Source organism: Lytechinus pictus, chromosome 12 (assembly GCF_037042905.1).
Source record: "Lytechinus pictus isolate F3 Inbred chromosome 12, Lp3.0, whole genome shotgun sequence".
Classification (NCBI taxonomy): domain Eukaryota; kingdom Metazoa; phylum Echinodermata; class Echinoidea; order Temnopleuroida; family Toxopneustidae; genus Lytechinus; species Lytechinus pictus.
The window spans coordinates 27,357,510-27,382,045 of NC_087256.1; the positions used below are offsets into that span (position 1 = coordinate 27,357,510).

General features: G+C 37.2%; 2 protein-coding genes across 2 annotated transcripts in view; both read right to left on the bottom strand.

The window, feature by feature from the left end:
• The window catches only part of LOC129272665 (glycerol-3-phosphate acyltransferase 4-like), a 29,888-nt gene extending 13,729 nt beyond the window's left edge, over nucleotides 1–16,159 (bottom strand). The window contains exons 1-5 of the mRNA XM_064107976.1: nucleotides 16,006–16,159; nucleotides 14,513–14,555; nucleotides 13,213–13,267; nucleotides 4,314–4,379; nucleotides 1,212–1,286 (exon numbers count right to left, since the gene is read on the bottom strand). Coding sequence (XP_063964046.1) covers nucleotides 1,212–1,286; nucleotides 4,314–4,379; nucleotides 13,213–13,267; nucleotides 14,513–14,555; nucleotides 16,006–16,089 — 323 coding nt within the window. The 5' untranslated portion in view covers nucleotides 16,090–16,159. The remainder of the gene's footprint in view (nucleotides 1–1,211; nucleotides 1,287–4,313; nucleotides 4,380–13,212; nucleotides 13,268–14,512; nucleotides 14,556–16,005) is intronic.
• Nucleotides 16,160–23,657: 7,498 nt separating this feature from the next.
• Nucleotides 23,658–24,536, bottom strand: LOC135156083 (uncharacterized). The gene has a single exon (XM_064107211.1). The coding sequence runs from the start codon at nucleotides 24,534–24,536 to the stop codon at nucleotides 23,658–23,660; it is 879 nt and encodes a 292-aa protein (XP_063963281.1).

Below are 24,536 nucleotides of genomic sequence, written 5' to 3' on the forward strand. Positions count from 1 at the left end.
TTGTGCTCAAAAGTTAGTGAACCTCACCACAAAATGCACTCCTTCATGCCGAGTGTTGAATGTAGACAACAACATTACAATACTAGTATTTGGCGAGCCCAGTGACATAAACTTTTATACTGAATGTAATATTTCATCACCAGGGCCCCATCTTACAAAGAGTTACGATTGATCCAATCAACCACAGCTATGAAAAGCCAGCAACGTCAATGTCTAAAATACAAGCTTGTTTAGAGTAATTTCTAGATATGATGTATATTCATATATTTCTTGAGAATTCAGTATGCTTTTCTTTGTTTACAAAGGACATTGTAGAAATTTGATGGATTTCCATATACTGCAAATTTCCTGAAGAAAAAATTATGATATTGATGGATTTCCATGTACTTCAGGTTGATCGGATCAATCATTACTCTTTGTAAGACGGGCCCTGACTTCACAATTGAAAACATAGCAGAATTTTACCACTAAATATACAGTTGAGGCCAAGAGTTTACATACATCCATGAAATTCAGTGAGATTTGTTCGCTTGCCAAACATTGTAAAAATTTACTATATCTTCAGAAATATAAATACCACCATGACAAATTTGGTATCAAATGAAAGAATGTATTAAGCTCTTTCCCATGATTGGATGCCGTTGGATTAAAGTATATTTCAAGTGGACTTTTCTTTGAAGAAAAAAAGTAATATTCGTGCCAAATGTATTCTATTGTTTGATATATTTTCAAACATCGTTTCATAGAAATATATAAATGTCAAATCTACAATTCATATTACATTTTATATCATGATATGTCACCACTGAACAAAAAAATGTAATCAGAAATGATTGTGTTGAGAAGTAACTAGCACAAATATGAAATGTTTATGTCAAGTTTTCATTTCTAATTTGTATAAAATTTGAAGATTTTTTGGGAAAAAATGACACCTAAATATTTTTCAGCTCCTGATGACAAAGCAATGTAATGAAGGGGCCATGACATACCCATATGTTTGATTTCAAATTCGTCATTATAGCACAAATATTCTATAAGATACAGTAAATTTTATGATGTTTGGCAAGTGTCAACTTTTCTTTGAATTTCCTGGGTGTATGTAAACTTCTGGACTCAACTGTATATTAATTTTCTGGTGGGATTCAATAACTTTTGAGCAGCACAGTGTATAGATTATTTTTTGCTTTTAATAGATTTTTTATTGTACTTACTTCCAATTTGGAAAGTAGCCCAAGAAAGCTCCTGAAACCACTAGATATGTGATCGCTATGGACAGGACTGCTAATCTGAAAGTATTAAAAAAAAACCAGCTGTATCATTCTATATACAAGGTTCCTAGCTTTTCAAGAAAACAAAATTTCCTGGTTTTTCCCTGATGAAATTAAAAAATTCCCTGATAATTATTTAAACCCATTCCCAGTTTTGCATGTTTTCTAAGTCGTTACCGTGAATTGCATTTTCAGTATAAAAACAATAATGTAAAACTAATAAGTACCACTATAACCAGTCATTCAATGGATGTTGTTTTGATATGCAACAAAATATATCAGAGTCTGACTGACTACCGTGCTTTCGACTTTTGGGCCGATCAAAATTCCCTGACTTTTACCTCATTGAGGCATTTTCCTCTGATTTGATGTATTTTTTGTCAAATTCCCTGATTTTTCCCTGACTGGAAAAAAGTAATATAATTTTCCCTGATGGGCTGGGAACCCTGGTAATATTCTAAACACAGTATATTACATATCCTCAGTGAAAGTGCTCTCATACTGTCTAAATTCCACTATTAATATCCATATGAAACATTTGATATTCCTCATATGTTTATACCTTGTGACATTTTAGAAACAGAATTCAAGTAAGCATATATGTATATCAAAGGTCAGTTTATACAATGCAGTCATTTCTGCAGTCAGCTTTACAGCATAAAATGTGAACACACATTGCACACATAATTTGTATTTGCAGGAAAGGAAACCTTGTTGGTTTTAGACATGTGTACATGTAGCTCTTTGTATGATACATAACGCATAAAACTCAATGTTTCTATTTAATTTACTTCAATTATTTCCATACCAATTTTGTTCAAACAAATGTCATCTACTGTATGTTGAAAACAAAGGATCTAACATCAATATTAGCATTTTATGTTCTAGCTGACAATGCAGTTGCATGTCCAAAAAATATACTTTTCCTCTTCTGAACAATAACTGAAAGTGGACCTTTTTCCTGTATTTAATTATCAAAGTAAAAAATAGCTTGTTTTTATGAGAAACTGCTATAATAGAGGCCAATTGAGTGGAGAGGCAACTAGTCAATGAATTAGTATAATAGAGCAGAATGAAACCTTTGGAACAAGATAGCTTGTGTGAAAACAGAAAAATCAACGAAGAAGATCAACGAAAGTTTGAGAAAAATTGGACAAATAATGAGAAAGTTATGAGCATTCGAATATTGCGATCACTAATGCTATGGAGCTCCTCACATTGGCAATGCGACAAAGATGTGTGATGTCACTTGTGAACAACTCTCCCCATTACTTTAGAATATATTTCACTTAAACTGCCTCTTTTATCACATCTATCAGTAGATCATGTGTTCTTTCTATAAGATGGCATGTAAAACAGATTTTTAAAGAATACATTATGGATAAAGAGTTTGTATCACCATAAGAAAAAGTAAAGAGACATTTTTTGGGGTATTTTATAGTCCATCAAAGGGAAAGTTGTTCACATGTGACATCACACATCCTTGTCGCATTGCCAATAGGAGGATCTCCATGGCATTAGTGATTGCAATATTCAAATGCTCATAACTTTCTCATTATTTGTCTGATTTTTTCAAACTTATTCTTTGATTTTTCTGCTTTGACACAAGCCTATTTGTTCCAAAGGTTTAATTCCCCTTTAACAGTCTTCTGTCCCATTGTAATCCACTTCGTCTTCTCGCAGATGATGCAATTTGCAGATCGCCTTCAACTGTCACGGCTGAACCCATTTGGTTCGCTGTCAATTTGGTCTAACCGTCATTTAGTCTATGCCAAGTTGGTCTATTCCCACCCTGGCTACTTTTTATTTTGCACTTTGTCAAATAAAATTTGGTTCATAACCAGTCTATCCTATCACAAAGAAGAGGTGTTTAACAAACCATGTGGATATTAGACAAAATGGCCTGTATTCTGAATTCAGGTTTGAATTAAACCCTGATTTAAAGTTGTGGTTCAACTATGGATAGCCAATGGGGGCACAAATCCCTGACAGTACAAATCCAATTTATTAACTCATTTGACGCTTAAATCATTCAGAACTGTCTGGGAATGATAACTGAAGTATTTTTCTTCATTATGAAAGCAAAAGGAAAGAAAATAGTCAACATAAGAAATATACAATATAAACATAATTTTGGAATCCCCATAATTTTGGTAGAGTTAGAACTTGACTTCAGAATACGGGCCAATGGGTATAGCCTATTACTGGACATTAGGCAAACTGACAAAGGGGCTGAATGGCAATTAGACCGAATACTCAGTGGACAAACTGGATGCAGACGAACTAAGATAGCCATGAGGGTTGAGACCATACGTATAATACACCAAGTGGCGATTTACCTTTTGCCCAGGGTCCACGGGACGAATCGTTGGCGTCCGTCCGAACCGTTGTATCAGTCAATTTTGGTCAAATAATCAATTTTTCAGATTTTGGCAGAAAATGAAAGTACAAGTTCTATTCTATTTATAACTAAATTTCTAGGCAGCAATTTATTTTAGCTTCTGAGATATGAGGGGATTTTCATGGCGAGGCCATGCAAATTGTTGAAAAAATGCGCAAATCCCATAGGCAATGTGTACTGTAGCAAAGCAAACAACAGCTGCACCGCTTTAACATAACAATGCGTGGACAGTGAAACCGTTGTATCGGTACTGCATTGACTTTGCACGTAAAAAAGTAATACGTTTTGATTGACCATGTGCATTGATATCGCGGTCAGGGTTGTTGTATCGCCTACATGTATGGCATTTTTGTACAGGGAAAATCTAAACCGCTATAACCGAAATTACAAGCATGTAGCTGTTTTGCAATATTTTCTCTGATCCTTGGTTTTGCGTAAAAATAAAGATACCAATGTCAAGTAATTGCCTTGGTCTTTCCAACCATGTATTTTTCTAGCAATTAATAAGTTGCAAGGCTGGGGAACTAAGTGTGAAAATTACAGTAAACTTTTCTCTGAAATGGGTTTGCACCGTCGTATATGTGATACGATGGTTCGGATGACCACCGACGAAATAACATAAATATTTTCTTGATCATACGTACCTCAGAGGGAGCAAGAAGCAGTACCGGAAAAGGCCTCCAATGAACCAAAGCACTGTCAGACGTAAACTAGAAGAGGAAAAGAAAGATGTAGGTTTAATAGTGAGAGAGATGGAGAGATGAAGAAAGAGAGAGAGAGAGAGAGAGAGAGATAGGAAGAAGGGAGGGAGGAGAGAGATAGGGAATAAACAAAGATTAATTATATAATTCACTCAATAAAGGTGAAGTTTGCCAATAAAACAAGTCCTTCCAAAATATTTCAGTCTTTTCCAAATTTTGTTGGTACAGTATCACAATTGGTGAAGTTGATGGGTATTAACAATCACTTCTTTGGCGAGCTGGATGTATAGCTTCAGAAAGAAACCAGCTGCATCCAACAAGTATTGAGATTCTCCCTCTGGGAAATACCATTCTTACTTCTTACAGACATAATATTGAAGCCAACGATGATAAATGACGGCTATGTGCAACTTAGGAGGCAAATTTCATGATTTTGGGGGAATATTGCCCTTATCCCTCAACTTTTCACTCGACTTCATCCAGTTCAGCATGAAAGTGATAATTGATCCATCACCTGAAAGCAAGAGGTGATTGTTTGCTTAATATATAATTCCACATCTAAAATCAATTATTTATATCTTCTATTTATCCACTCTTGAAAATAGTAGACTCCTGAATGAAATAGCGTACTTTTCCATGGCAACAGGCATCACTTTGGTGCACTGTGACAAAATCGCTCATCAGCATTGGACATTTTTCTTTAATACACGTGGTAAATAAATTATAAAGGAAATCTGCATAAACCGTGGGTTCAACCAATGGTTTTGAAAACCACCTTTGTGAATTTGGGCCATTACATGTATTAAAGTTTTAACACATGATATGTACATCTACTGTACATGTACGGTACACAAGTACATGATGTAGGATGAGTATGATTTGTTTTTGCATTGCAAAATGACCTTGAATTATGCTATGACATTGATAGGTAAACTTTGATCTGTGACACAATTCCCAGTCCATCTCTCTCCCTCTCTCTTCTTTCATCCGCTCTCTTTCTCTCTTCCTCTCTCTCTCTCCCAAATACTACATATTTGTTCATACACAGCATGGTGCATGGCAATGCCTACACTCGCATTGTTCCCCATGTTTACCCTAAAAAATACAGTTCATATCACCTGAAGTGCATCATGCGCAAAAGGGCTGCACAATACACATAAAGGTGATTTACATGGTTCCATGACTTTTGCTCCGGCGACAATTGCTCTGCTGTAAATTTCACACACTAAGGGAATGACCAAAGTTTAATACACCCGAGGGGGGTATAATGCCCCATGACATTTTTCACGATAAATCTGCCACAAAAAAATAGTTTGACTGCACTGCTCGCTGACATTCCCACTTTCAAGTTTCGCACAACTCTTGAGACCAAATTTGTGATGCCTGGGTATGTATTGGTGCATGTCAGACCAAAAATAGCTCAACATCGTAGTTTCATGGAGGTCTACAAAGTCATTACAAAATGGATTTTCAGCTACATCTACATGTAAAATTCATAAATGAGTGATTATTTTTACTTATTGATAACAGTCATTTAATTTCATGCTATTTACAGCTGTAATAACATCATCAACAAATTTTCTTGAAAAAACAATTAAACTTAAAGCAAATAGATTTTGGTACCAAAATTTCATTTTCAGTTACAATAGTCAGGAATGCTCTGAATTTTTTTCATCAAACATTAGCAATCTAGGAGCTTTATTTAGTGAATAGTGAATTAGAGCAAAAAGTATGATTTCATGAATAAGTATTAAGCATAATTAATTCAGATAAAACAAAACATATAAATCTAGTAGAATTTACCTATGCAACAATGTACATGTGTAGATAAGACCACTCTCTACCATTGTGCAAATTTTCACCGCAGTTGCCCAATCCACAACAAGACCTTAAGGGGGCCATGAGACCCCCCCCCCCCCCAGCCAGAATGACAATAATAAAAAAAACTGGATTATTAGGGTTTAATAAGTTTCATTGTTGATATGCTCTAATAACATCATTATTGTGAATATGCATGGCATGTTGCTTCACTCCAGGGTTGCGATGCATAATCCATACCTGTGCATTGTATTTCAGCACTGGTTGATCAAAGCAAATACACTTCCCACCCTTTCACACGGTAAAAAATCATAATTTGAATGATGATTCCACTGAAAAATAAGGCTACAGTATGACAAATTTTTAGCACGTGTGAAACCAAACTAGAATCACGAACGCTAATCGCAATCACGAATTCAAATTCTACCCGGAGATGAATTCCAGTAATAAGTCTCACTCAAATTACGGTACAAATTTTCCGTGTGAAAGGTCCGATGATTCTAAAGACGAATTGCAATCATCATTACAATGATGATTCAAGATTCACGTGTGAAAAGGCCCTTCATGTGGAAATAGATCAAGGACATTGCCAGACAGGTGCCCTTTAGCGCTTATTATAGAATATTTAACCTAGATATGTAACCCACATGTGGTACATGTACATATACATGTATGTGAATGTACAGGAATTGCCTTTATATACAAATAATGAATGTGTAATGGAGTGCAATGGACAGAATACGTCATGAGGTGAAATATGAAATGATCCATTCAACGAGGCGTAGCTGAGTAAAATGGATCCTTCATTTCATCTTTCACTGAATAAAGCTTTCTGTCCATTGCACAAATGAAAAGAACATTCCTTATTTCATTTATATGACACCTAAACTAGATGCTTGTCATTTGACATTTTTTATGAATTTGGATGCAGATGTGTGTGCAGTGCGAGCGCGGTCTGTTTATTGCCCCATGCATGTACATGTACAACACGCGCACTGCAAATGCAAGCTGCTGAATGATCAATATCAAACAACCAATCAAATGACAAGGATCGATCTAGATGTCAATTGTTATACTAACATACATACATGGGCATCAATCCAAACTTGAGCATGGGGGGGACACAATAGCAACATGCAAGCATGTCACTTTTATAGGTACATACTTTCCAGATCCATTACACTTTCGTCATACTCCACCGCTACATGTACCGTATGTCACAGGGGCGGATCCAGCCTTCGCCAATAGGGGGGGGGGGCCGGAATTTTTTTTCACCCACATTTTCCCCGATCGGCCGCTCGAAGTTAATTTTTGTTTGTTTCTTTGAAGGGGTAATATATTTATACATATGATATATAATATCATAAGCCTTATTTAAAAAGTGCTAGCTTTTTGTTTATTTTATGTATTTTGGTTTAAAATTCAAACATTTTGGGCAATGTTTATGATCCTAAACGAGATGTGTATCTAACTAAATAATTGCTGCGAGCGCGAAGCGCGAGCAGAAATTTTTGATATACGTTTTCATCTGATAAAAAAGGATCTGTTACCGGCAGCTTGTTAGCCATGAAGACGTTACATATTTCAACTATCAAATAATGCGAAGCGCGAGCTGAAAATTTTGACATTTTTACCTGAAGAAGGAAAAAGGTTAAGTATATAACTAAATAATCAATGCGAGCGCGAAGCGCGAGCTGAAAAATTTGAGATTCAAACCTAAAAATTGGACACTCTATTCATATTTTGTAAATAATGAAAATGATGAGTAATTGGAAATCGGCTTCCTACATTAATAATGCGAACGCAAAGCGCGAGCACAAATTGTTTTATTTATTTTTTGATATACGCTTTGATCTGATCTGTTAACGGCTGCGTGTTAGCCATGATGACGTTACATATTGTAACTACCAAATAATGCGAGCGCGAAGCGCGAGCTAGAAATTTTGACATTTCTACCTCAAGAATGGAAATTCTAAGCACTTTTTGTAATCGTGAAAATGATAAGTATATAACTAAACAATTGATGCGAGCGCGAAGCGCTAGCGGAAAAATTCTGGACACTCTATTCATGATTTGTAAATCATGAAAATGAGTAATTGGAAATTTTCCTACATTAATAATGCGAGCGCAAAGCGCGAGCAGACAATTTTTTATATTGTGATCTGAAACTGGATAAGGATTTAAATAGAGAACAAACTGCGTATCTAAATAAACGCGTGTTTCAGATTTCGACCTAGAACATGTAGAATTAGGGTAATTTAATTACATTTCTTATCATGAAAATCAATAAAGCGAGCGCAAAGCGCGAGCTAAAAATATATGATATTCCGCTCTGAAAAGGGTCAATTTAAGCTCTGTTTTTCAACCACTTTGTGAGAAAATTGTGAGGTGGATATGGATCACAGTTAAAAAGAGCTGATAAGTTTTAGTATTATTACTTTCAGTTTTGACATAGGACCGGGACATTATATGTCATCATATGAAAATGATGACTATCTTCCTATTTCTCTTCCTAAGCATGAGAGCGCGAAATCTCTTTATATTATGGCCTGAAAACTGGACATTTAAAGCATTTTTGTAATTATGAATGAGATGCATGGTTTGATATATTTCAACAATCAATGCGAGCGGAAATCGCGAGCCGAAATTTCTGATAAACTGCATGTGATCAAATGGGGATTTTAAGTAGTTTGTTTTAGAATTAATATTGAGATAAACATAACTCACCAATCAAAATGCGAGCATGCATCGCTAGCTGATACGTTTTCACAATCTGACCTGAATAGGGATATTTTGATAACTTTATGGAATACAGGAAAATAATAGGTACCTGACAAATCAAATTTTGCGAGCGCGCAGCGCAAGCAGAAAATGTTAATATTCAGACCATAAAACAAACATTTTTATAGAACACTTTTTAAAAATCAAATTTGCAAATCAAACAAAATAATGAAAAATAAATTTTCGAGCTGAAATATGTTTTGTGTATTGACTTCAAGATTTGATATTTAAGCTCCATATTGAGCAAGATATGTAAATCACCTAAAAGGCGATGCGAGCGCGAAGCGTGAGCAAAAATTTTATATCCCGGCATGAAAGATTTTTTATCATTAGGCCTACTTTCCAAGTCTTCCCCTTTTCTTATTCACTCGTCTTCCTCCTTTTATGTTTCCCTTTCTTTTTTTCTCCTCTCTTTTCCCTTCTTCTTCTCTTTTTTACTTTCTTTCCCTTTCTTTTCTTTTTTTTGCTCCGCCAATAGGGGGGCCCTGGCCCCTTGGGCCCCCCTGGATCCGCCTATGCTGTCATGCCGTGCATACCCACATGAAAAAAAAACCCACCAGGCACGTGCGGGTCTCCATGTGGGTGCTCGCGTGTACCCCGGCGTCGTACGTACAGGAACGGCTCATAGACGGCTAGCTGCGCTGCTTTTGAATGCGAATTTACCCACCGTTAATTGCATCGAAAAGTTACATGACAGTTGTTTTTTTCTTTATATTTTTTAAGGGGAATCAACTCTTATTTCCTTGAGAAGGTATGCACATATTCCCCCCCCCCCCAGATGGTCACACTTCTTTTGTGACAAAAACATGGGGGGGACATTTGATATTGTGTCCCCCCCCCTGAAAAAATCATGGGGGGGACACGTCCCCCCCGTCCCCCACCGATTGACGCCCATGCATACATAATACAGACCTGCCAACCTCTGGGAATGAAAAAGTGTATTCTGTAATAAACAAGTGTATTTTTCACCTAAAAAGTGCATTTCATAATAAAATGCATGGCGCACTCGCTCATCGCGGCGCTCAAGCTGCATGCAAGCTAAACTGCGCACTGCTCTTGCAGATGAACAAAAAAACATTTAAACATGTGTATATCTCACCCTGGTTTTAACAAAATTACTGAAAAAAAAAAACAAGTTACCTGAAATTATATTGATCTAACAACCATATTTGTGTAGGTTTTATGAAATAAAGACATATAGAGATGATTTTTCTCAATAAATTACGATTTTGTAAAAAAAACAATTTTTTTTTTTTTTTTTACAAAATCGTATTTTTAAAAGAAAAAACGTACTGCCGTATTTTGGTTGTAAAAACGTACTAAATACGCCAAAAACGTACTGGTTGGCAGGTCTGATAATACTGTTGAGGAGACATCCTGAAACTACATGACATTGACAAAGAAATATACAACATACATGTAGCATTCTTTTCATTTCACTTAACCTATCAACGTCTGAATTTTGTAATACCTACATGTATAGGCTCTGTACAGGGACCGACCACCCAGTTCCAGCAGGCAATGTGTTGACAATATAAATACAGATCTATAATTATTGACCTAAATTTTTCCTTCCTCAATCTGTCATCTGTTGGCAGGCAAATATTTAACTTCAAAAAGAGTATTTTGACAGTTCAACCATGAAGGTTATTCTTTGAAGAAATAAAAAATAAGACAAGATTTGAAGGAAAAACAAGTGGAATGCCTCTGGCCGTCTCACCTGCATCACGCGATTCAATATAGCAGCAGTGCTGATTTTGAAAACTACTATAACTCGCACAAGATGTTCAGTGATACTTGGTTACTCTTATTTCCACGTTTTATGAACTAGACCAATACACTTATAGAGATATGATGGCAATTCAACAAATACCCCCAACGTGGCCAAAGTTCTTTGACCTTACATGACCTTTGACCTTGATCATGTGACCTGAAACTCGCACAGGATGTTCAGTGATACTTGATTACTATTATGTCCAAGTTTTATGAACTAGACCAACACACTTTCAAATTTATGGCTGTAATTCAACAAATACCCCAATTTGGCCAAAGTTCATTGACCCTAAATGACCTTTGACCTTGATCATGTGACCTGAAACTTGCACAGGATGTTCAGTAATACTTAATTACTATTATGTCCAGGTTTCATGAATCAGATCCATAAACTTTAAAAGTTATGATGGTAATTCAACAGATACCCCCATTCGGCCAAAGTTCATTGACCCTAAATGACCTTTGACCTTGGTCATGTGACGTGAACTCATGCAGGATGTTCAGTGATACTTGATTAACCTCATGTATAAGTTTCATGAGCTAGGTCCATATATTTTCTAAGTTATGATGACATTTCAAAAACTTAACCTTAGGTTAAGATTTTGATGTTGATTCCCCCAACATGGTCTAAGTTCATTGACCCTAAATGACCTTTGACCTTGGTCATGTGACGTGAACTCATGCAGGATGTTCAGTGATACTTGATTAACCTTATGTATAAGTTTCATGAGCTAGGTCCATATACTTTCTAAGTTATGCTGTCATTTCAAAAACTTAACCTCAGGTTAAGATTTGGTGTTGACGCCGCCGCCGCCGTCGGAAAAGCGGCGCCTATAGTCTCACTCTGCTATGCAGGTGAGACAAAAACCCTGGGATCCGTCCTGGTGGGTGTTTCATAAAGCTGTCTGTAAGTTAAGAGCGACTTTAAGAACGACTGATGATCGTTTCTTATGGTAAATAATTTCACCATTAAATGTTCAATGGTGATTATTTAGCGCGTAAGAAAGTTTCACCAGTCTTCTTAAAGTCACTCTTAACTTACGAACAGCTTTATGAAGTGGCCCCCTGATATTCGATTCATTGCATATATAACTGTACAATGGGTTAATATAATGAGGGACATGGAACCAACATCTTTTTAATGCAAAGTTTCAAGTCAATGGTTCAAGTCAATTGATCGCATGAATGATTTCTAAAACATCTGTGATACTCCTTTTTCCCCTATTAGGCATTTTAGCAATTACTTCGCAGACACTTTCTGTAAACCAGAGACACTTTGGTCAAGAGCCCTTCATAACAAAGCAGTCTTTGTCGAAAATCAGTGAATCAAAAGTTCAGCAGCGTCATCCTGGACTATGGACAAATGACATATTTGGAATTTTTTGTTCGGTCCGAATCTTTAGACCAGGGAAGTGGGAGGTTCCACTTCCCTGTTTAGAAGATGTGCTGTCCCGGTTCACCGACCTTCGACAATGACCTCTAATCTGTGCATTGTGATTTATGGCAGAACTTGAACACTTTTATACGTTCATTTTCTGGTTGGGTTCACTTACCTTTGGGCACCACTGTACATGTAAAAAAGTCTTGGAAATATATATAAAAAGAGGAAAAGTGCTGCTTGCGAGAGAACAGGTGGGTGTAGCTCTTTGTAAAATTGTGCACAACTTTTTTGCACGACTGTAACATGTTCTTAGGAGCAAAGTCAGCTACATGGGTATATCATATAGCACAAGAAAGGATCACCAGTCGTTCGTAAAGTCATTCATAACTTACAAACAGCTTTATGAAATACCCAAACGGCCTCCTGGGGGGTATGTACACAACTTTATTGCAAATTTAGGAATTGACAATTCAAGGTTTAAATGCATTTCAAAAGATATTGAGGGTGTATTACATTTACCTGCCTTTCATTATTATTATTATTATTTATTTGGCCATGAAAAACATACAAAAATTGTACATCACTATTAATTTTGTTTCTTCAGAATTAAAAAAATCTGCAGATCTGCTGGAACAACAAAATCATGCCTGTCATAATAATTCATTTCATGTAACAGAATTGTATTATCGCATGTGTTTTCAAACAAGCAGCCAAGTGTCTATGCTCTTCAGCTCAAACTTGATGTTCAAGTAAGAAAACCCGACTTGGGCTGATGAAAAATTGGCTTTTCTAGACTATGGAGATGAATCCTGGTGTTTCACTGAGCAATTAATCAGTGCTTTTCACTGACGAATTTGCTCTCGGCCAATCAGATGCAAGGATTTCAGTAGCTTATAACCATTTGCCAGTGAAAAATCACATGAAATACTCCCCTGAAATGGGGTAATCGAGCTAAAATTTCACGAGCAAGCAAACTCTTGGCGAATGGAAAACTACCTGTTAAAAGATACACATTAGAAATATGGTGCTTCATATGATAGAACCCCCTCCCCCCAAAAAAACACTAAAGAATCAACTCCCACAGCTTACCTTAAATATTGGTATCTCATACTTGTCCTAGTCAACAGATTCCAAGATCCCAATTCTAAAGAAATCATCAAAGGAAGAGAATTATTCCAATGGCATTGTTACCAAAATCGACTACATATATGATTAACAATTTACAATTATGAATAACAATTATGATGCAAATAAACGGAGGGTATCATATCACACACATGGTGACACGACACGTGCTCCTGCGACAATTGCTCTGGGCTTAATTTCTTCTATTAAGATGTAGGGTTAGGAGTAGGGTTGCAATAGAGTTTTTGTGTTAGGTTGAGAGTTAGGTTTAGGGTAGGGTATGGTGTTCAACCCATGGCTGAAGTTGGTCATTTGATTAATGTGTGCGGAATTTAGAGCAGAGCAATAGTCGCCGGAGTAAAGGTCACGGAACCTACTGTACACACATATCTACCTCGTTAAGTGCTCAAGGTGCTCCTACATTCCAAGCTAAAGCCTGGGTCACACCTGAACCAAATCAGCTGCGAATACACATATTCGGGTGGTTTCGGGAGCATTCTGTTCTCCCTCCGCGAATGCGAGAAAATTCAGGAAGGATTCGGGAACATTCGAATCCACCGAAACCATCTGAATTAGGCCGGATTCGGCAAGAAATAGTTTGAATCTATTCGGGGGAATTCAGTTTTGGTGTAACCCTGGCTTAAGCCAGGTTCCTGATTTCGGTGCTGTCAGCTCTTTGACTAATTCTTTTTTGCTGGTACCATCACAGGTTATAAAATGGACCCATTCATGTTCTTACTCAACTCCTGTATGCTTGTGGATATACTGTACATCAGCTCATCAAAACCCTGAGCACTGTCAATGTCATTCGATAAAGGCATGATCCTAGTTCAGTTTCCAATGAGCCATATTTAGGGATCACAAGCTGTTCTGTGTTTCTCTGAAATTCACTATCAGTATCATATGCCAAACAAATGTTTCAAAGCCTTGTCAGATTCAACGACATTTGCTCCGGCGACAATTGCTCCGCTGTACATTCCATACACTAATGGAATAACCAACTTCAACTCCGGATTTAACACTATACTTTATCTTATTAAACCTAACATAAAACCCTATTGCAACCCTAACCCTTACCCTATATCTTAGACGAAATATAGCCCGGACAAATTGACACAGGAGCAAATGTCTTGTCACTGAAAAACTCATTGTGCATTATTTCATTGCAATAGTACATCGCACTCGAAGTCTGACAAATATGAAGTACTCATTATTTTCCAACCAAAAGTTCTAGTACATGTAAGTGCGTCACCATGGAACTCACCCTCTGCAGAAAATCTCTTTGTAACTTCATCATCACAAATTGCCTACAAATAAAACAGGTAAAAGATGTGGAAACAGAAAAAATTAGTATCAAAGTCATGATTAATAGAAAAATCTTGCACAGAAAACAATAATAAAGACTGAAAAAAAAGAACCTCATCCAATTTTGCATTTTGTGTGTATATTCTTAGACAGGCTTTGCAACAAATTTTCTAACTATAGACAAGAGTGAATAGCAGGAAAAATGGGTACGGTAACTAAATGAACAAATCTACATTTATGTCATTCTCACTACTTCATGTTATTGATGATTATTTGTTTAATATTCCTTAGAATATAAATATCCAAGCAAATTAATTTTCACATATTAAGCAAGAAAACAGGAAACTAATGTACATGAGATAATTTGTTTGCAATTCGCTTTCACATATGCTTTTCCACTTATAATAAACAACGACTGACTTGCTAACTAATTAGCACCCCTGGGTACATTTATAAAAATAGATTTAATCATCTTTCAAGCTACATGTAAATATCTGCAGTCTACAAGCATATTTCAAATAATTAGATTACTATTTAAATCTGACCACAAGTTTGTATAAACCACTCTTATAACTTTTTTTCAATTTATTGGTAAAATGTACACCCTATTCCAGTGATTTTACACTCTAAATTTGAAATTTACACATTCCATTAAAAACCCATTGCACAATCGGAGAAAAATAACCTCAAACTTTCTCAACCCCGTTTTTTTCTGATATTTTACCCTTTTATTTTTGACATTCTAAAGGTGTTTGATCTCATATGCCTTGAATCTCAATTATGTATGTTTATATTAAGTATACCGGTTCCCATATCAACACAGAGCTTGCAAATTATAGTTTTCCTTTTAATATTACCTCAAAAATTTGCAGTCTAATATGTTAAAACATAAAAATCTAAAATTATACCTCAACACCTTTCTGGCAAAAATAGCAGATATCCCCTTTCTTTTTAGTTGTGGCTTATGTACATGTATTATAATTATTGAAATCAGACAATATGAATATATAGGGTTGTGTATTTAAAAAAAAGTGGTGCCCCTCTGGTAGTCTCGCCTGCATTCAATATAGCAGCAGTGCTGACTTTGAAAACGACAATAGAATAATTTTTCAAAAAACACCAATCATATGATAATAAAATACTATGTTCATTGACCCTAAATGACATTTGACCTTTATCATGTGACCTAAAACTTGTTGCAAGATGATCAGTGATACTTGATTTCCCCTACATAACTTCCACATTTCATAAACAGTATCCATGAACTTTCATAGCAATAAAAAATATACCTCCAATTTGGCCAAAGTTCATTGACCTTAAATGACCTTTGACCTTGGTCATGTGACCTAAAACTCATGCAGGATGTTCACTGAAACTTGATTACTCTTTATACATGTATGTCCAACTTTCATGAACTGTATCAAAGCAATATTTAAACATGTCAAATTTTACCTCAACACCTTTCTTGCAGAAATAGCAGACATCTACAAGCTCAAATTCTCTTCTGAACGTATCAAACGATCTGTTATAACGCATTCCCTTAGCCTCAGCTTTGATACCATCTGCCAGGTGCCTGGGAGAATCCTTGTGAATTAAATTGGTCCCTGGGAATAGGTCAAAGATCACAGAAAATAACAAACTAAAATCTTGCTCAAATAATCTCCTGAATACATTGTACATGTGCGAAAGAACCTGTTATAATGCATTCCTTTGGCCTCAGCTTTGATACCATCAGCTAAGTACCTGAAAGAATACTTGTGAATTAAATTGGTCCCTGGGAAAAGGTCAAAGGTTACGGAAAATAAGAAATAAACATTGTTAAAGGAGAACTATATTGATTATGAATGTGGTCTTATTATATGTCAATGGAAAGGTAATGATGTGGGGATTATCAGTGGGTCATTCAAAAATAACGAAAATAATACATAAGGTGAAAATCGCCGATTAAAAACGCTCAAAATGCCTCTCCGAAATATGCCTCGCATCGGTCTCTGAATTGACTTGAATTTGATGACGTCACTTTCTGTACGAGATGCGTGATTGGCTCTCCCACGTGAAGCTCCACTTGCATGCAAAACCTGTTGCGAGGGTATGTTTTCTCCACACTGTCACTGAATACTTCGATCAAGAAATGAAAGAAAACCCAGAATTTTATCTAGATTTGGATTTTCAAATTGATGATTTTGAAGATGAAGAGAATGATGATGAAATGAACAACAAAGTGACGTAGTTGGAGATAAATTGGGGGAATTACGCCGATGATGATGAGTCGGACAATTCAACTTGCAACACGATCACATGCCGATTCGCTACCTAACTCATGCAGCTGCTAAGTGCTAGCTACACCGCGCGGGCCAAATTGAATTCATGAAAATGAATTACCACACTGTCCAGACAGAGTCTCTTACCTCTGTGACTATGAAGAAGGAAAATAATGATAAAACTGTACTTACAAACAAGTGAATGTAATCCGAACCTGAAGGCAACTCAACAAATAGCAGCAGACGATATGTACCAACGATAAACTTCATGTGGCTGGGATAGATTGTCACTCGTTCTGTTAGATATAATTTTTATCTCATTAATTTGAGATAATCAAAACACACCTTGTGCAGAGAAATGTCCTCCAGAACAGCTGGATCCTCAGTCGAGGTCCTCCTGCCAGCCATTTCGGCCCATTATCCTCGATATGGCTATGTGGCAGGAGGCGGGCCAGCAGCATCAAGACAAGATGCCACCTCCAGCTGCTTGTTTGGTAAGTTGGCTTTATATTTATTCCAAATCCAGGCTGAGGACCTTGTGGCGATCTCCATTAAGTCCAAAGCCAGCTTCCTTCTGTTGGTTGTCCCCATTCTTGAGAGGAAGAAATGGAGAGACTTTGTCGCATAACCTCTGCAGCCAATCTCTACTGGGTAGTAGTCTACCTTCCATCCCCTCTCCTTACATTCTAGGATAAGTCCGGCATATTTCGACGTCTTGTACTCATGGGCCGTCTCAATGTTCTCCTCCCATGGCACAGTCAGTTCACATAGGATGACAGACTTGGACTGCTTCGACCAGACTACCATATCTGGTCGCATGTTGGTAGTCGCAATCTCACTGGGAAAGGTCATCTGCTCATCCAAGTCTGAGACCAATTGCCAATCTCTTGCTAGACAAAGGAGCCTACTTGTGTGTTGTCTAGCTTTTCTGTTGGCTCCAGTACTTGTTCCAGCCTTCACAAATGAGATCATCGCTGGAGCTTTTAATGGCTTTGTCTGGTTTGCTTTCTCAATAGTGATCTTTAGGGCATTGCTCAGTTCTTTCAAGATCTCATTGTGCCTCCATGTATACAGGCCTTCTACCAGAGACACCTGACAATTTGATAGAATGTGTCTGAGTGAACCCTTCTTTCCACATTTATGGCAATTCTCGTTCTCAGTCTTGGCCCACTTCTTCAGGTTATGAGGAGAAGGAAGAACGTCGTAGGTTGCTCGTAACAAAAATTTGAGTGTGCCTGATTCCATTTTCCATATGTCTTTCCAGGATAGGGACCTTGGTTCTACACACTCCCATCGACACCAAGCTCCCTGCTGCACAAGGCCAACTGCTTTAGCGACACGTCGTTCCTCCCCTTTGTGACGGATTTCGTCAGAAACCATCTTCCGCTTCATTTTTGTGCTTGCCTTAAAGAAGTACTGGGTTGGATTCATGCCTAGCCCTGCTCTATTGGTTTGTGTAGGCCCAACCATATCCTTGTGCCTCAACCGACAAAATTACGAAACTCGGGGAATTATTTATCAATACAAAAATATAGTAACATCTCGTATTATTTTTTAAATTACGATAAAACCTTTTAAAAGCTCGTATATGTGATCGTAATCAAAATCACAAACATGCCGTATTGCTTGCTCGCCTTGGCTGAGAGAGTAGATCTATGCACGTGTTGCACAGCTCTCAATCAAGCTAGGCATGTTGGGGATCTTTTACATCCAATTTTAATTTACCTCAACGTTTTCCTTCAAAAAACGTTTTATCGTAATTTAAAAATTATACGAGATGTTACTATATTTTTATATAGATAAATAATTCCCCGAGTTTCGTAATTTTGTCAAATTAATGAGATAAAAATTACATCTAACAGAACGAGTGACAATCTATCCCAGCCACATGAAGTTTATCATCGGCGCGGTGCATATCGTCTGCTGCTATTCGTTGAGTTGATTTGCCTTCAGGTTCGGATTACATTCACTTATTTGTAAGTACAGTTTTATCATTATTTTCCTTCTTCATAGTCACAGAAGTAAGAGACTCTATCTGGACAGTGTGGTAAGTCATTTTCGTGAATTCAATTTGGCACGCGCGGTGTAGCTAGCACTTAGCTGCATGAGTTGGTAGCGAATCGGCATGTGATCGTGTTGCAAGTTGAATTGTCCGACTCCTCATCATCGATTCCCCCAATTTACCCCCAACTACGTCACTTTGTTGTTTACTTCATCATCATTCTCTTCATCTTCAAAATCATCAATTTGAAAATCCAAATCTAGATAAAATTCTGGGTTTTCTTTCATTTCGTGATCGAAGTATTCAGTGACAATGTGGAGAAAACGTACCCTCGCAACAGGTTTTGCATGCAAGTGGAGCTTCACGTGGGAGAGCCAATCACGCCTCTCATACAGAAAGTGACTTCATAAAAAATCCCCAATTTCGCGGACGTAATTCTGCGTGTTTGAAGCATTCAGAGAGAGAACTTTAAACTATCAATTAACCGAGTTCCATCGGTCTCCATGATAAATGATGTACACCATCGTGTTCTCCTTATTTTCTCCTTTGATTTGATATATGATTCTCCATTTTTACAATTTTCAATATATTGAGGCGCTGAATTCACATTAATCCAATAGAGCTGTAAGCTCTTAATAGTATTTTAAGAGTTAGAATTAATATTAACAAGGGGAAAAAATAAACAGACATGTCTACAGATGAGGATGACCTTTCAATCTAAAAAACATAATCATTTTATTTATCTAATGCCTACAACATGAACAAAAAATAAAAACTAAAGAAAAGGTAAATAATCACTTTTTAGAGCACTCTTGAAATTTGTTTTTCTCCATTCACTTTGTACACAAATCTCCTCATTGACATTGTGTGTAAATGTCCCATACGTAACATGTTGTCCCATACGTAACAATTTTTTAATTAACTTTTGATTAAAAAGTGAACAATATTTTTGAAACTTTTTGTGGTATAACATTTTCATACTTAATAAATTAGAACTTAACTCAGAGATGCAACAATACAAGTATTGTAATATGAGAAATAACTTTTAAAAAATCCTCAAAATGTTACGTATGGGACATTTCTTCCTTGGACAAGACCTAATTTGCATATTTAATTAGATGACACTACTTTTTTCCCCCAAAAGTAATAAGATGTTAGGGGGTCCATGTCCCACCTATGACTAAATCTCACAATTTTTTTTAATATTTTCTATGAGTTTTTATAATTGTCCCATACATAACGCCCAGTTCATCAATTATGCAAATTAGGTGCCCCAAATTAGCATAAATATGCATATTATCAAAAAAATTTCTTAATGAAATTTTAACATTCAACATTTGGGCTTTCTTACCCCACCAAAGATAACTTCTTAAATTAAAGATAACATTTTGCCTTCTTGGGTGACCTTTTCTTGGACTTGCCCATATCAAGAGTGGTATACTTCATCATCTTTATACAGTGTACATTGACTTTGAAAGCTTTAATACTCAAGTATTTAAATGAACAAAAAAGATAAACTGACATAGGTCAAAAGCTAGATGCTAGATTACCTTTAAATCTATTTCAATTAGTCAAGTAAACACAGATGTCCTATCTACATTTCAATTAGTGCAATTGAAGTCATCTTTATCTATTTGGTTGATATTACAGCCAATAATGTCTACAATTCATGTACAAAGTCCAGTGATTGAAGTGGTTAACCTCAACACACATTCAAACTTAAAGTACATTTTGCGACTTGTAGTAATAGCAGGCACATGTTCAATGGGTATTAAAGGAAATCTCACAGGTAAAAGTGAATACTAAATGGGGGGGGGGGGGAGGGGAGCGCAAACCATTCAAAGTTTATAACATATTGTTATAACATATATGTATTGCTCTTTTAAAATGTACACATAAATGGAGTATTGTGGTCCATTATTAGACCTTTCATACAGCACATCATTAATGTAAAGTTTACTATGAAGGTCTACACTGTATAGCGCAAGAAGCAGTGTAATAGAACGGCTAAACACAGGAAGACAAGATACATAAAGGCCCTATTTTCTTTTAATTTTGATTACAAGCAGGTAATCTTTATATAGAAAGTTACAGGTCTTAATATACAGAATTGCAATAGTGTGAAGAAGAATATATGGGGAAACTGTGGTTTAACAGTACCTGCAAACATGGAGCACTTTCTTACTGACACATGGTCACTGAAGGTTGTCCAACATGAGGATGAATATGTTGGACTACACATAAACCATTGTTGGGACGGATCTGAGTATTTTGGTGAATTTGGTGGAGAAAATATTATGTTTCTTTTTAAAAACAAAGACAAATCAAACACACCAATCAATGGGACTAGGAAAAAACAGGGGGAAAACTAAACAAGCAACAACAAGCACGGCGACTCAAACACCCCAACTTTTTAGCTAAACGTGATCATTCAAGAAAAATAAGCACTTGACAAAATAATTAGTTCGATGACTTCGATTTATAATTAAAATGATTCGAATGTTTTCTTTGACAAATTTACAGAGTGTTTACAACTCAAATAAATGCCTGTATGATATATCAAATATCTGAAGACAGTAAATAAAGTTATGTCGTATATTCAAAGGAATTATAACAGAGCAATTAATTATTTAATAAAATAGGATATAAACTCCAAAATAGGCCAAAGCGTTGAGAAGTTGACAGTTCGATCTACTTGGCGAATTGAGTTCGACCTGAACTTGGAATGGTGGAATACGTAGCTAGGCCTGTCGTATACAACGGAGAGTGGAAAAGCAGTCTAGATGGATCCTCGATCGATGTCATGTAGGACAAAAACTCGTCTATGGTGAGGGTCTCAGTGGAACATACCCGATAAACATCAGGAAAAAGAAGTAAAAAGTCAGCTAAACCAGGAGTCCATTAATTCTCCTTTACAAAATGACGAGCCCAGACAGCATCGGTGAAGTACGCTGTCGGGAGCTAAGCCGACGGTCTCGGGGGAGATATTGGTTCAAATCCCCATAGAAAAAGATGTAACCAAAATTGAACACAGACGACTCTGCTGAAGTATCAGCAACCGGGCTTTTTTTAAGAGTCCCGTATCGTTAATTAAGAACGCACGAAACCGCCCTTACAGGGCGAGATCTAATTGGTCATTTTTCGTAACCAAGAAAACATTATTTACATATTATTACTATTAAAGTCCGTGTCTCTTAGGGTTCAACACGTATTGGGAATGCTTTCTTTTGAAATTCACCTGCTGTTCCGGAAATACTGTCTTTAATAATAACAGGTGGATATTTCTTGGCGTCCAACTGAAAAATCCAAATTGCTTTTGATTCTTTTTTTACACAGTATCACATAAAAGTGTTTTTGATTCTTGTTTTACACAGTATCACATAAAAGTATTTCAGGCTTCTTTGATATCCTAAAATAAACTCAGAAATTGTCACTACATAAAATCCCCTCCTAGTGCAGTTTATTTGTACTGAAGAAATTATGCTGAGTACGTTTGTAGACAACTTTATTTTTGTATAAAGTGTCATCCACATTTTGTTGGGACGGATCTGAGTATTTTGGTGAATTTGGTGGAGAAAATATTATGTTTCTTTTTAAAAACAAAGACAAATCAAACACACCAATCAATGGGACTAGGAAAAAACAGGGGGAAAACTAAACAAGCAACAACAAGCACGGCGACTCAAACACCCCAACTTTTTAGCTAAACGTGATCATTCAAGAAAAATAAGCACTTGACAAAATAATTAGTTCGATGACTTCGATTTATAATTAAAATGATTCGAATGTTTTCTTTGACAAATTTACAGAGTGTTTACAACTCAAAGAAATGCCTGTATGATATATCAAATAATTGAAGACAGCAAATAAAGTTTTGTCGTATATTCAAGGGAATTATAACAGAGCAATTAATTATGTAATAAAATCCCGGAATAAAAAACTCCAAAATAGGCCAAAGCGTTGAGAAGTTGACAGTTCGATCTACTTAGCGAATTGAGTTCGACCTGAACTTGGAATGGTGGAATACGTAGCTAGGCCTGTCGTATACAACGGAGAGTGGAAAAGCAGTCTAGATGGGTCCTCGATCGATGTCATGTAGGACAAAAACTCGTCTATGGTGAGGGTCTCAGTGGAACCTGACAATTATCAAAATAAAACAAACAGTGTCCTAATACACTTATCGTCGTCGAACACGGATAAACGACCTCAAAACGTGTAAAGATATTTTATCATCTCATAATAATGACAGTGAGAATTGTCTAACTTGTCTCCGGTGAGTCTACGCGGCCTAGCCGTAACGGGTTGTCCTCGCGTTACAATGTGGTGTACCACATTATGCTTAACGTCCTGCGAACGGTATACGGGTATCGTGATATCAGCGTATTCATCACGCAACATCTTCGTGTACGCATCAATAGCTTCAGGCGTGTCAAATACGGGACTAAGTGACACAGTGTCCGTATGTCTACCTGACACTTGCATGTTCGTTAGGGGATCAATAAGCCTCGGCTTTGCCATATCAATAAGAAATTGAAAATGGTGCAAAAAGTCCGCACCTAAAATAGGCATGGTTACGTCAGCTATGATAAATATCCAACGGCAGCTACGACGTAGGCCTAAATCTAGCGTAAGCGACTGTTGTCCGTAAGTTGTGATGCGCGAACCATTAGCTGCGCGTAGTTTCAAGGTAGAAGGTTTAACCCTCTGTCGCTTTGTCGGGAGGATTACCGACACAGCCGCACCTGTGTCAACCAGAAATTTCTTTCGCGAATTAATATCATTAATGTAAAATAGGCGACTATCCGGTTGACCAGTGGGGTTTATCGCCCCAACCCTCTGGTCTATGCGTTTCCCTGACTATTCCAATTGCAGGGTGCCTTGCAGCGATGCGCGTTCTCAGCATATTGAGAATGATACCAACAATATCCTCTATCTTCGGGCGATTCGCTAACAGGCGTGGAATCACGTTTATCACGAGTCTTGCTTCTACTACGATTTCGACTACGACTACGGTCGTGTTTCAATTGCCCTACGGCTGTGGCTAACTCGCGAACGAGCTTTGTCAAATCCGCAATTTGCCTTACAAGGTTTGAATTCGCACCCTGTATATCTCCGGATTGGGCTGGCTTAACCGTGATAGCATGTGACCCTGCATCAGTCACCGGCGCCACGGTGTTCACGACAGGCACGTGCGCTTCGAGAATTCTATCTGCCAATACGGCCAGATCCGATAGTGCCAGCGACTCACTCGTGGAGGCTAAGATCAGCCTAACATTATGCGGCAAGCGTTGTAAGAATAACTGCCTAAGTATACCTCTTTCTAATTTCTGATCTCCGACGAGTTGTTCCATGCGCCGTAATAATTGAGAAGGTTTTCGGTCTCCGAGTTCTTCTTCTGTGAGTAACATTTGTACTCTTCTCTGTTCCGATTCCGTCGTTCGCGCTATGATCTTTTTCTTTAGCGTCGTGTATGGCTCACTAACAGGGGGGTTTATCAGGACGTCGCGAATGTCCTGTGCTACCTCGGGTGGTAGTGTCGCGATAACGTAAGAGTATTTTGTACTCTCAACTACGATATTGCGCGTGGCAAATTGGGCTTCCGCTTGCGCGAACCATACCTCCGGATCGTTTCGCCAGAATGGCGGCAGCTTTAAAGCAACTGCTCCAAGTATGCTCTCAGAGTCAGCAGTAGACTTCGCTCCGGCATCTTCTTGTGACAT

Excerpts from the sequence above, each read along its gene's own strand:
- LOC135156083 (XM_064107211.1), bottom strand. The coding sequence starts at position 24,536 with ATGTCACAAGAAGATGCCGGAGCGAAGTCTACTGCTGACTCTGAGAGC.